General features: G+C 43.0%; 1 protein-coding gene across 1 annotated transcript in view; it reads right to left on the bottom strand.

Annotated features, from left to right (window-relative positions):
* Positions 1–4,202: 4,202 nt before the first annotated feature.
* Positions 4,203–13,545, bottom strand: part of LOC106808669 (pyruvate dehydrogenase phosphatase regulatory subunit, mitochondrial-like) — a 17,211-nt gene continuing 7,868 nt past the window's right edge. Inside the window, exons 13-21 of the mRNA XM_014811490.1 lie at positions 9,660–9,802; positions 8,913–9,032; positions 8,464–8,643; positions 7,385–7,533; positions 6,686–6,887; positions 6,150–6,264; positions 5,546–5,639; positions 5,113–5,153; positions 4,203–4,566 (exon numbers count right to left, since the gene is read on the bottom strand). Of these exons, the coding sequence (XP_014666976.1) occupies positions 4,277–4,566; positions 5,113–5,153; positions 5,546–5,639; positions 6,150–6,264; positions 6,686–6,887; positions 7,385–7,533; positions 8,464–8,643; positions 8,913–9,032; positions 9,660–9,802 (1,334 nt within the window). The 3' untranslated portion in view covers positions 4,203–4,276. The remainder of the gene's footprint in view (positions 4,567–5,112; positions 5,154–5,545; positions 5,640–6,149; positions 6,265–6,685; positions 6,888–7,384; positions 7,534–8,463; positions 8,644–8,912; positions 9,033–9,659; positions 9,803–13,545) is intronic.

The following is a 13,545-nucleotide window of genomic DNA, read 5'->3' as shown; positions in this document are numbered from 1 at the left end:
TAAAGATTGTTCCTCAACTAGTTAAAAATCCAAAAAACCTGGACGATTTGATATTATTATCCTGACATTAATTGCTTGCTATGGGCTATGTATGAGTTACGAGTGTTTGTTCACATTGAACGAAATAGCAAAATAGAAAGTATAATGCAGCAATTTAACCATAAAAGTAAACAGAATTACTTACATTTTGTGAAAAAGTGGAATTTTATTTTTATTTTTACTATTTACGGTGACGTAATCACTTCAATATGATATGATGTGTTGACAGCTCAGGAAATCGGTATGACAATTGTAAAGTTAGCTAGTAGAGATGTGTAACAATATATAGCGCTCATGCGTAGCGTTGACTCTGGCGAAGTTTAGAGGATCGGTTATAGGGAAACAATAGAACATGTCTCCGGCATTGGTAATAAAAGGAGTTTACAGTTAGTTTCACTCTCACTCTTATCTGCTATTATGTCTCTGCATAATTACACTACTCATCAAACTAAAGATTTGAACAAGATGCAAATCGATGATTGAATTTCAATTATTTGGGTGCTAGCAATGTGTTCAGTGGTGCAAATATAAATGTGAGTGAATTTGCAGATTGATAGATTCCCTCTTGGGATTAATACGTTTCTTGTTTGATTAATATTATCTGTGAAAATTGTGTGACATGCCACATAAAAACAAATTACACCTTTTAAAAAAAAAACACGTTATTTTTTTAATTGTACATGCTATTGTCGTCAACAGTCTGGTCAACACTGGCATATATTGCGTGGTAATCGTAAACACAAACATTTAATCGAAGAGAATTCTCAGATATGTGTTTACACACTGCCAAACGGAATTTCTCTTCTAACAGAGTATATTACTGATTTACAAATGTGTGGACAAACTTTCATAACAACCAACTTCAGAGATACGCAGCAGCAAAAAAACTCCAATAATAACCCACTTTGAAATAACATGTTATCTCAGAACTTAGTATTTCCTCACAGCAAGATGTACCCGAGAATAACCAGCGATAACCTATGTTGCTGTGTTGCCAATTACCATTCTAGGTCGTATCTCACCAAACCACAAGATTATAGGAAATTTGGCCCCCCCCCCCGATGAAAGATTACCTTTACTGGTGTCACGTACAGGCAGTGAGTGTCACATCTGGGCCTGCACATGAGTGATGTCGTTAACCTATGCATATTAAATACATACATGTTCATAGGAACATAGTCACATGGAAGCATGGCGCACAATAGTGATTAGGGCCGTCAAACATTCTGCTGTGTATTGTATTGTGACACACTGCTACAGCTCAGCTTTATCCCTCCTCTCTAACTCTTCCCCTGTCTCACTCTCCTTGCTATATAGGTATATCGCTTGGGAAACACACCACGGATGTTTCATGCACTGTGCTGGCCTAATGGTATCGTGTCCACTAATTATGGAAGCAGATAGTTTGAAGACAATTGTCTGTGATGGGGAAAGAGATATATACTAGGACGAAACGTTCTTTCTCGTTCACTTGCGCGTTGGCTCAGTTTGCCTGGAGTATCTTGTACACGTAACACATGCCTACTAAATCAAAACACTAATTTAACCATAAACACCGGTAGCATAGGGAATAGCAAAATCAATAAATTTAATGCTACACTTGCATCTTAATAGTGAATACTCTTTAATGTGATTACTATACGTGGATTGAAGACGTAGCATGGCGTAACATCAGTATATGCATTAGTCTACGCGTGCAATATCAATGCATGCAAGCTATACGTGCCATATATGACCCCTCGCACGAATTTGTGCAACCACAAGTGCATGCGATTTAAAGCACCCAGTATCACTGCAAATGGGACACGTTCATGCAGTGATGCGATCTCTGCAACATCGATCCTTCTACCAACACACTCCCGTGGTCCATAATATATCTATCATATTAGCAAAAACACTGTGGCTCTAGAAAATAAGTTTGCCACTATGACAGGAATGTATCTCGGCGCACAACGATGGCACTGGGGACATTACTTGGCTACTCAAATGATGCAATGAAGGTAGAGATATGTGTGATAAACATATTGTTATACCATATCCCTGCACGAGCACGCGATCTGTCTGTCCACGCACTGTCTGTTACTGCATGCATGCACGCACGCCGAACGCGGTCGTGTGTGTGCGTGCATGTGTTCGGCGTGGGTTTATTCCTAACCTGAGAAGTGGCATTGGCTATCTGTTTGATTGACACACCACCAGGTGGCCCCACCCTTGGCACTACTAGTGGAGCATATATGCGGGGTGGGGAGAGATTCATTATGCCACTAGTTCCATGCTGCCAATGTACCTTACTGTAACGAATACAAGAGGACATAAGTCGATAAACAACAACCAGGAAGATAAGTCATTAAAATGGATAAACGTGTCGATAATGTTTCTCTGTTGATGTTCTTTTGTCGATTACCAACCAAACCAACTATGCAAATTGGTCAGACTAGCTGTCTGTAAGCATTCACTCGGTTTTGCTACAGATAATAGGCTTTATCTGTGTCATACTCATACAGCAGGTAATGCTGTGTGAACAATAATTATGTAGCACACACCGGTATAAAGCAAAGTTATAATATTACTACTGACTGTCAATCGGTAGCAAGGTTTGTGTACCTGCAACTAACTCACATGCCTGTTGCATTTTTACCAGCATCCGCACTGCATCGATTGCACAGTTTGTAATACACACATTAACATAACAAAGGAATACTGCTATTAAGAAGCTGGCATCACCATAAGTAATAACAATAAAATAAATCACACATAAAGAGCTTACGGTCAACATTGCTTCTAATCTACGATCTATCACTGGAGTTTTAATCAACGATAAATGGATAATGCCAAGAAAGCGTAATGTAAACCTGAAAATCTCCAGTAAAGAAGTAAATCCAACAAGGGAACATCATATATTCTGAACTGCGATCGTCATACCTCATCGTTTAAGACACAATGTTGCTTTCACCCATTCAGAAAGCAGCGTAATTCAACAAACATTCAACTGAAGCTTGTGAACTGATGCTTTCACGACTGCCCAGTATGCTATAGATAAACCCTGCAGTGTGAGCAGGGGCCCATGCTTATGCAAATGGTGTGTCTCGGCCATGACAAGAGTATTTGTCCGAATACTGCCTGAAACTGAGCTACAAGAATTTGAACAGACTTACAGCATTTTGAGCAAAACGCCATTTTCGATTCTCTCTCAAAATTTTCGATTCTTACTTGGGATGGTTCCTGTCAATATTAATAAAGGTTTAGCCGTATCCTACAAATAAATAATAACTATTTCAACTAGTATGATTGAACTAAGCTAACTCAATATGTGTAAGAACACCACAGTCTACATAATATGAACTGGGAAGTAGACGGACGTTTGAGCAAGTAAATCATTTGTAGGTCATTAATATCCCGACACAACTTTACATTTTGCCTCTGTGTGCGCAAAATAATCGACAATGCCTGAGAATCAACTATCACTAATACCTTTGTATTTTCCAGATATTTTTATGCCAAAATCACAGCGTCACCAGGGTCAACGTATCCGTTTCGAAAAAAATACACACTACAGGACTGGTTTGATTAGTTATACACCGAGTTTCCCACACCTACGGGAATCTCTCTACTACTACTACTACAACGGACCAAACGGACACATTCGCGATTCGTCCTTCCTTTGTACGTTCGCGAAACTCTCTGCTCTGTTCGTACGTGCGAGTCTCCATCTTCCACATCCCTGCGGTTCACGCCACACTCACGGAAACCTTGCCGTGCACTCCACTAACGTCGACATCTCCCTATTTACAAGCTAAGCATCTCGTTACACACCACCTCCCTCTCTCCTTCCCCCGGACTCTCTACTCGATCGCTGACTGACTCGCTCGAGTCTACAGTGACAACCTACGTTACGTCAAGGGTTAATAATGACAAATGTATCATTAATTATGAACCCCTGGTTACGTCAAGCTAATCACCTCGCTAGACTCCCCCCCTCTCCCTCCCTCCTCCCCCTTCTCCCCCTCCCTCTCTCTCTTCCCCCTTCTCTCCCTCCCTCCCCCTTCCCTCCCTCCTTCCCCTTCTCTCCCTCCCTCCCCCTTCTCTCCCTCCAAACTCACTAGGTCGATCGCTGACCAACTCGCTCTCATTCACAGCGATGACGTTAGAGCAACCCTCTCCCTCCCTCCCTCCTCCCCTGGACATCCTCATCAATCAATGCACTGACTCACTCCTGTCTACAGCGACTCGCTCGCGTCTACAGCGACGACGTACGCGACGTCGTCACGACGGTCGGCTTGTACTTGTACTTGGTTCCCAGCTCCGTCGCGATCGCGGGAACGCGCGGCGGGTGAACGTGCGGGAACGCGCGGAACCTCTTCCCCGCAATCTCCACCTCGAACTTTGCGGCGGGATCCGTGATGAAACCGACGTCGAAGATTCGGCGGTTGCGTGTGTCCGGGTCGAAGTCGTGCACGGCGCCAATGCAGACCGTGCGTTTCAGCGTGAAACCGTAGCAAGTGCTGCGCGTGAGGCCAACGTACTTACCTGCCGGGAAAGCGAAAATAATTATAATTAATATCTGCCAATGCAGATCGTGCGTTTCAGCGTGAAACCGTAGCAAGTGCTGCGCGTGCGCCAGAACGTATTACCTGGCCCGGGAAACAATGGGGTAATGCACAGAGGTTTTTCGATGGAAAACAACGGGGTAGGGGCCATTTGCAGGACGATGGTGGCGGGATACGGCCTAACACGACCCAGGGTCGAGCGAAATGCAATTAAATAATTAAGGATGTAACATAATTTGAAGTATTAATAGTTATTGAATTAATCCAAAATTAATGAAATAATGAATATTTCATATCAGACTTTGCTGCAACCTAAAGCTAACATATTCGGACACTGATAGAGGCCTTACATATGGGCAAACATCCCCTACTCTAATCAGCACGAAACTGGAATGCTGTTTTATTATCAATTAGTGCTCATAATGATTGGAAATGTAAAAATTCCATTCCAAATTACGGTGTCGAGTAACGGTTGCGCATGGGTTACTATGAATGCAGCTTAACGTTCGCTGTATACATGGCTCACCCCCCAGGCCAGAGTCAGTGTCAACTGTCATGACGGTCGAGCTGCAAATTGCAGGCCGAGTCTCAACGAGATATGCCTTCTACCCCGTTGCCTTAGCAACGCTCCCTTGCCAATGAACGCAGCTTTCTGGAAGCAAAAAAATGAAATTCCCTTGAAAAACTGCGCTACCGTATAAAAGCTATTTCTTATTTAATACTTTCTCTGCCCGAAACCCGTGCCTCTCGTGTAACCCCCTACTTAACCCTTTCTAGCAAAATTCCTTCTAATGGCCCACCTAAGCTTCAATCATACCTTTAATATATCTTCCAGCCAATCGTTGAAGGCCTATACTGCCAAACAGCTCTCACCAACACTCTCGGCTTGCCATCTAATTACTTTACTTTATCCTCTTGTCCCCCCGAATGGACATAGGCTGTGGCCTGCCACGCTTCACCTGGAATTTGACTCCTGAACGCCGTGGCCACATCGATCGGGCTGTGGTCTCAACCGGTCGAAGATCGCGCACCATGCAACGTGGAACTTCTCAACTGCGCAGAACCTGATTGCTTGGAGCCAGCGTGATCATGCGTTAATCGCGCCCTGTTGACATCTAGCGCGTGTACCGTGGCATCGCAATCTGCAGGGACTAGGCCATTCAGTCAAGCTCAATTAGCTCATGCTGTATTCAGTAGTAGCTAGCTGATAAATCGCGCCAAAGAATCACGCACTAATAGGCACGTATGCCTAGCAAAACTGCTGATATGCGAGAAACTATAGGTATTATATAAATATAGAAGCAAAAACACAGTTGCGGACACACCAATACGACAATGTTCCATTCTGTTTGTCATTGCTATCAGCCTGATGAGGAGACATACTCTCAAACATTGTTTTTATTTTAAAGCTTGAATTTTAAACAAGAAATATTAGTTTCTATATATACTATATATAGTATATATATATATATATATAAGGTTAACTATAGGCTAAATAGTTAATAAGTAGTTAATAAATAATAGATAATACATATATCATAGATGGTAGACGTATTGTAATACTGCTTAGCCGCATCGACAATGAGTCCTCTGTTGGAACGTAGAGAGTCCAGCCTGGTTCACCAGAGTGCGTCATGTGTAAGGCTTTCACACCACCGCTCTGGCCAAGATTGATCAACTAAATGAAAAAGATACATTGTTTGCCGATCCTGTCCCACATTCTGTGATGTTATCTTATCGTGCAATTCTGTGATATTATCGTGTCATATCATGCAATACTATTCTGTGCTATTATCACATCATATCGTGCAATTCTGTGATATTATCGTGTCATATCATGCAATTCTATTCTGTGCTATTATCACATCATATCGTGCAATTCTGTGATATTATCGTGTCATATCATGCAATTCTATTCTGTGCTATTATCACATCATATCGTGCAATTCTGTGATATTATCGTGTCATATCATGCAATTCTATTCTGTGCTATTATTGTATCATATTGCGCTATTCTGTGACATTATAGTATCATATCGTGTAATTCTGTTATATTATCATCGCATTCTCCCGGGCATCATGCGGAGCGAAGCACGAACCTGACTCGTGAAGTACGGGAAGTTGTCAACGTTGGCGTCGCTCAGAAGTCGCAGGACGTCAACCGACTTCGGTCCGATGAGGTTCATGACGACGTATTTGGACGACACGTTGCTCATCTGCACAGATCCGTCTTCGGGCAGGTGTCGCGTGATCCACTCCCACGCGTGCGTGTACTGCGACGTCGGCGACACCATGAAGTAACTGCGACGCGCGACGAGAGCGAATTACTATAACTAATTAATTAATTAGTTATTAAGTTATAATTACTATAACTTATAATTATATAATACTCTAATTATTATACTCTTATAATATACGAGATAATTACTACACGTTATTCATAATATACGATAACTGCGTCGCGCAATGAAGACTCGACGTGTTATGAGCGAATTACTCCACTCCACTTTTATAATCTCTCTTTAATAATCTAAATTAATACGCTCTTACTTTAATAAACGTAATCTATATGTGTTTAATTCTCTAACTATACTCTTATAATATATGAGAGTGTATGTATTCATATAATAATTACTTGAATTAATTCCCTAATTATATTATTATAATATATGAGAGTATATGTTTTCACAAAATGATTACATGAATTATTATGCTGATACTCCCAAACCTAATCTATATCCTAGGTAACCTATCCCTATCTATCCGCAGGGCGACCATCGCTGCGCGGCACCTCTCACCGGTTCTCCTCCATGCGCACGAGGCTGCAGTCGTTCTCGTAGCCGCCATGGTGATTAAGCAGACCCGTGTGAACAATGGTGCCCACCGGCACGTCCACGTCGTTAGCACACAGGTACTGAAGCAGGTTCACGACCTCTGCTCCCTTAGACTGTCATCGTCGTCTATTATAATTAATATCTGCCAATGCAGATCGTGCGTTTCAGCGTGAAACCGTAGCAAGTGCTGCGCGTGAGGCCAACGTACTTACCTGCCGGGAAAACAAGGGGTAATGCACAGAGGTTTTTCGATGGGAAAACAACGGGTAGGCACATTGCAGGACGATGGTGGCCGGGATACGCCTAACGACCAGGGTCAGCGAAATGCAATTAATAATTAAGGATGTTAATAATTGAAGTATTAATAGTTATTGATAATCAAAATTAATGAATAATGAATGATTTCATAGACTTTGCTCAAACCTAAACTACATATTGACACTGATAAGCTTACATATGGCAAAACATCCCTACTCTAATCACACGAAACGAATCTGTTTATTATCAATATATTGCTCAAATATTGGGAAATGTAAAAATTCCATTCCAATTACAGGTGTCGTAGTAACGGTTGGCATGGTTACTATGAATGCAGCTTACCGTTCCTGTATATGGGCTCACCACCCCAGGGCCAGTAGTCACTGTCAATGTCATGACGGTCGAGCTGAAATTGCACCAGTCTACGAGATATGCCTTCTTCCCGTTGCCTTAGCAACGCTCCCTTGCCAATGAACGCAGCTTTCTGAAGCCAAAAAATGCAAATTTCCACTTGAGAAAACTCGCTACTTAAAGCCATTTCTTATTTAATACTTTGCTGCCCGAAACCCTCCTCTCTGTAGCCACCCCTACTTAAACCCTTTCTAGCAAAATTCCTTCCTAATGCCCACCTTAAAGCCTTCAATCATACCTTTATATCTTCCAGCAACGTGAAGCCCTTACTGCCAAACCAGCCTTAAACACTCTCGGCTTGCCATCTTAATTACTTACTTTATCCTCTTGGTCCCCCGATGGGACATAGGGCTGTGGCCTGCCCCCTTGCCTACCTGGAATTTGACCCTGAACGCCGTGCCACATTCGATGGGTGTGGTCCACCGGTCGAAATCTTCGCCCCATGACACGTGGAACTTCTCAATGCGCAGGAACCTGATTGCTTGGTAGCCAGCGTTGATCATGCCGTAATCGCGCCCTGTTGACATCAGCGCGTGGTACACGTGCATCGCAATCTGCAAGGGAGCTAGGCCATCAGTCAAGCTCAATAGCTCATCTGTATTAATAGTACAGTAAAAACCTGCGTATAAGAACATAGATTTTTCCTAATAATAAATAATTAATATTAATAAATAATAATATTAGAGGTATTTTTTAATCGATAAAAAATGTTCATCTATGTCTAAACAAAGTGTACTGATGTCACGACAACATCACAAAATGGCCGATAGCATGATCACTTGTCTGTAATTGTACCTGCAGCGGTACAGAAGACTAGGCTAACACAGGAGACGTTTGGTAAGCCAGCGTGGTTTGACGACGTATCGGTGGAATATGCAGCTTGTCGCGAGGGTGTCTGTGTCGTCGACATGTCGTCTCTTGCCAAGTCGAAACTGTGGTGAGTCTGCGAGTGAAATCTTCACTATTATTATTATTGTCATTAGTGATTTGGTGATTTGATGGTTATTTACTAGATCTCATGATGCGTCAATTTAAGTCGATCATTCGTTTTTATAATTTTTCTATTGGTATGTTATCTCGTCCTGAATTTGAGGGGTTCCTTTGATACTCAAGTTGGACAAAAAACACTGCCTCGATCATCAATCTCTCTCTCTCTCTCTCTCTCTCTCTCTCTCTCTCTCTATTATATATATATATATATATATATATAGGTTGATAACCATATTGAAAGCGACTCGTCAAGGATGTTTGCTAGCGACACCATAAACGCAACTTCTCATCCCCACGTCCACTCCTCCCCAAAGTCGCGCAAGACGCGACCCTCCCTCCCCCCCAAAAAAACGCAGAATTCTGGCAGGGAAAAAGTATCATAGAACTCGGTCAGGATCTCGTGTGACGCATATATCTTTATATGTGTATAACTATATATTTAACTATATTATATTTTCTTACATTTTATATTTTTATTTATTTATTTTTTATATATATATATTTCTGTCGTCTTTCCCGACGACGACGATGACGACGATGACAGTCTAAGGGAGCAGAGGTCGTGAACCTGCTTCAGTACCTGTGTGCTAACGACGTGGACGTGCGCGGTGGGCACCATCGTCACAGGGGTCTGCTTATCACCACGGCGGCTACCGAGAACGACTGCAGCTCGTGGGCGCATGGAGGAGAACGGTGAGAAGTGCCGCGCCGCGATGGTCGCGCCTGCGATAGATAGGGATAGGTTGACTAGGATATAGTATTAGGTTTGGGAGTGTTGCAGCATAATAATTATTAATGCTAGTAATCTTTTGTGAGAAAATATCTCTCATATATTGATAATAATATAAGTTAGGGAATTAATTCAGTAATTATCTATATGAATACACTATATGATTCGTTTATTTAATAGTTAAGAGCGTATTAATTTAGATTTATTATAAGAGAGATTTATAAAAGTGGAGTGGGTGGAATTCGCTCATAACACGTCGAGTCTTCATCGCGACGCAGTTATCGTATATTTAAGAGTATAATAATTAGATATTATATAATTATAAGTTATAGTAATTATAATCTTAGATACTAATTAATTAGTAATCGCTTGACGTCGCGTTTCTCGTCGCTGCGTCGCGAGCTTACTTCATGGTGTCTGCGACGTCGCAGTACACGCACGCGTGGGGAGTGGGATCACGCGCGACACTGCGAGAGACGGATCTGTCCAGTATGAGCAATGTCTGTCGTCCAAATACGTCGTCCATGAACCTCATCGGACCGAAGTCGGTGACGTCTGGGACTTACTGAGCGACGCAACGTGAAACTTTCCCGTACTTCACGAGTCAGGTTTCGTGCTTCGCGCTTCCGCATGATGCCCGGTGAGATGTGCGATAATATAACGAATTACACGATCTGATATTATAATGTCACAGAAATAGCGCATATGATACAATAAATAGCACTAGAATAGAATTGCATGATAGGACACGAATAATATAACAGAATTGCACGAATATGATGTGATCTATCACTGAATTTGCACGCATATTGATGTGAGTAATATCACTGAATTGCGCACGATATGATGTGATAATATCATGGTATTGCACGATATGATGTGATAATATCATGGTATTGCACGATATGATGTGATAATATCACTGAATTGCACGATATGATGTGATAATATCATGGTATTGCATGATATAGTACATTACGATAATATGATCACAGAATCGCACAATACGATAAGATAACATCACAGAATGTGGACAGATCCGCAACAATGTATTCTTTTTCGTTTTAGTTGAATCCAATCTTGGCCAGAGCGGTGGTGTGAAAGCCTTTACAATGACGCACTCTCGGTGAGCAGGCTGACTCTCTACGTTCCAACAGAGGTGGTATTGTCGTGCCGCTAAGCAGTAATTACAATACGTTACCAAGTCTATGATATATTATTATCTATTAGTTTCATTAAATACTTATTAACTATTGTAGCCTATAGATTAAACCTTTATATATTATATATATATATATATATATATATATATAGAAATATAGAAATATTTCTGTTTAAAAATTCAAGTTTAAAAAAACAAGCTTTTGAGAGTATGTCTCCTCATCAGGCTGTACAACGACAACAGAATGAACATTGTCGTCATTGGTGTCCGTGTGTTTTTTCTTCTATATTTATATATACCTATAGTACTCGCATCACTAGTTTTGCACATACGTGCACTATTTTTTTACGTGCAGTGATTCTTTGGGTCGTTTATCGCTAGCTACTATTAATACACATGAAGCTAATTGAGCGTTGACTGAATGGCCTAGCTCCCATTGCAGATTGCGATGCCACGTGCTACACGCGCTAGATGTCAACAGGCGCGATTTACGCATGATCAACGCCATGGCTACCAAGTCAAATCAGGTTCCTGGCATGAGAAGTTCCACGTGTTCATGGTGCGACGATTTCGAGCCGGTGGGACCACACCCATCGAATGCTGGCGACGGCGTAGTCAGGAGTTCAATATTCCAGGTAGGAAAGGTGCAGGCCACAGACGCTCATGTCCATCGGGCGGGGACCAAGAGGATAAAGTAAAGTTAAGTTAAAGATGGCAAGCCGGAGTGTTTAAAGGCTGTTGGCAGTAAGGGCTTCACAGTTGTACTGGAAGATATAAGGATATTGAACGCTTTTAAGGTGGCGCGATTTAGAAGGGAATTTTGCTAGAAAGGGTTAAGTAGGGGGGCTACACGAGAGGAGGGTTTCGGCAGCAAAAGTATTTAAATAAGAAATAGCTTTTTACGGTAGCGCAGTTTTCTCAAGTGGAAATTTGCTTTTGGTCAGAAAGCTGCGTTCTATTGGCACGGAGCGTTGCTAAGGCAACGGAGAAGGGCATATCTCGTAGACTGGCCTGCAATTTGCAGCTCGACCGTCATGACATTGACAGTGAGAGTACTGGCCTGGGTGCGTTAGCCAGATATACAGGAACGGTAAGCTGCATCATAGTTAACCATGCCAACGGGTTACTCGACACCGGTTAAATTTGGATATGGAATTTTTACTATTTCTCACCAATCATTATGGAGGCAATAGATTTGTAATATAAACAATTCCGTTTCGTGCTGATTAGGGTAGGGGTTTTGCCTTATATGTAAAGCTTATCAGTGTCCGAATTTGTTAGTTTATGTGTTTGCAGCAAAGTCTGATATGAAATCATTCATTTTTCATTAATTTTGGATTAATTCAACTAAGCTATTAATACTTCAATTAGTTAACATCCTTAAGTTTATTATTACTTATTGCTTTCGCGGCTGACCCTGGTCATTTTTAGGCGTATCCTCGGCCTTACCATCGTCCTGTCAATGTTGCATACTCCCGGTTGTTTTCTGCATCGAAAAACCCTCTGTGCATTACCCCATTGTTTTTTTGTCCCGGCCAGGTAATACAGTCTGGCTTCACGCGCAGCAACTTGCTACGGGTTTTCCGCTTGAAGCACGACTCTGCATTGCCAGATACTAGATGTATAATTATTTTCTGCTTTTCCTCGCAGGTAAGTTACGTTGGTCTCACGCCGACAGCACTTGCTACGGTTTTCAGCTGAAAACGTCACGGTCTGAATTGGCCGCCGTTGCACGACTTCGACCCGCAGACAACGCAACCGCCGAATCTTCGACGTCGGTTTCATCAGCGATCTACCGCCGCAAAGTTCGAGGTGGAGATTGCGGCGGAGAGGTTTTCCGCGCGTTCCGCACGTTCACCCGCCGCGGTTCCGCTGATCGCCGACGGTTAGCTGCTGGTATATCAAGCTACATAGTGACAGCGTACCGTTTCGTGATCGAACCCGTGCGCCGTCACGGTCGTCGCGCCCTGGGTCACCGACCAGGAGCGAGTCGCCTGTAGACAGGCGCAGTAGACTCGCTTCCTACGTGCATCTTTGATTGACTGTAGCGATGTCGCGAGGGGCGGACGGCGGAGGGTAGACTGGGTCGGACTGACGGCGCTCGTGCTGGCTAACGTGCTCGCTCGTGAATGAGAGCGTGCTGCGCTCCAGCGACTCGATCCTAGTGAGTTGTGGGATGGGAGAGATAGGGGGGAGGGAGGGACGAGCAACGCGTGGCTAAGAGCGGAGAATCGCGTGGCGATCGTCGAAGTGAGACCGAACCGCGCGGAAGAGGGAGAGCGAGGCCGGGGAGAAAGGGGAGGAGGTGAGGGAGAGGGGGGGGTTAGCGCCGATGGCTGATCTAGCTTCGAAGTATCACCCAGGCGGGCTTTCCTGTATCTCATGTTACATCATGTCTGATGGAGTCTAACCTCTGGGATTCCGTACACTGTACGCGTCGGTCTACCTGATAGTACTCGAGGGCGCAGTCCAGTCAGCGATTCGAGTCGAGTCGCGTCTTGCGAGAAGGAGAGAGCGCAGGTGGGCTCGCTGCTGCTAAGCGCAGGTCATCTCGCTAGCTTTTTTTCAGCTCGT

Source organism: Priapulus caudatus, unplaced genomic scaffold, assembly GCF_000485595.1.
Source record: "Priapulus caudatus unplaced genomic scaffold, Priapulus_caudatus-5.0.1 Scaffold295, whole genome shotgun sequence".
Classification (NCBI taxonomy): Eukaryota; Metazoa; Priapulida; class Priapulimorpha; order Priapulimorphida; family Priapulidae; genus Priapulus; species Priapulus caudatus.
The sequence above is the reverse complement of the archived record's forward strand: the minus strand, read 5'-3'. Positions and strand labels throughout refer to the sequence as shown.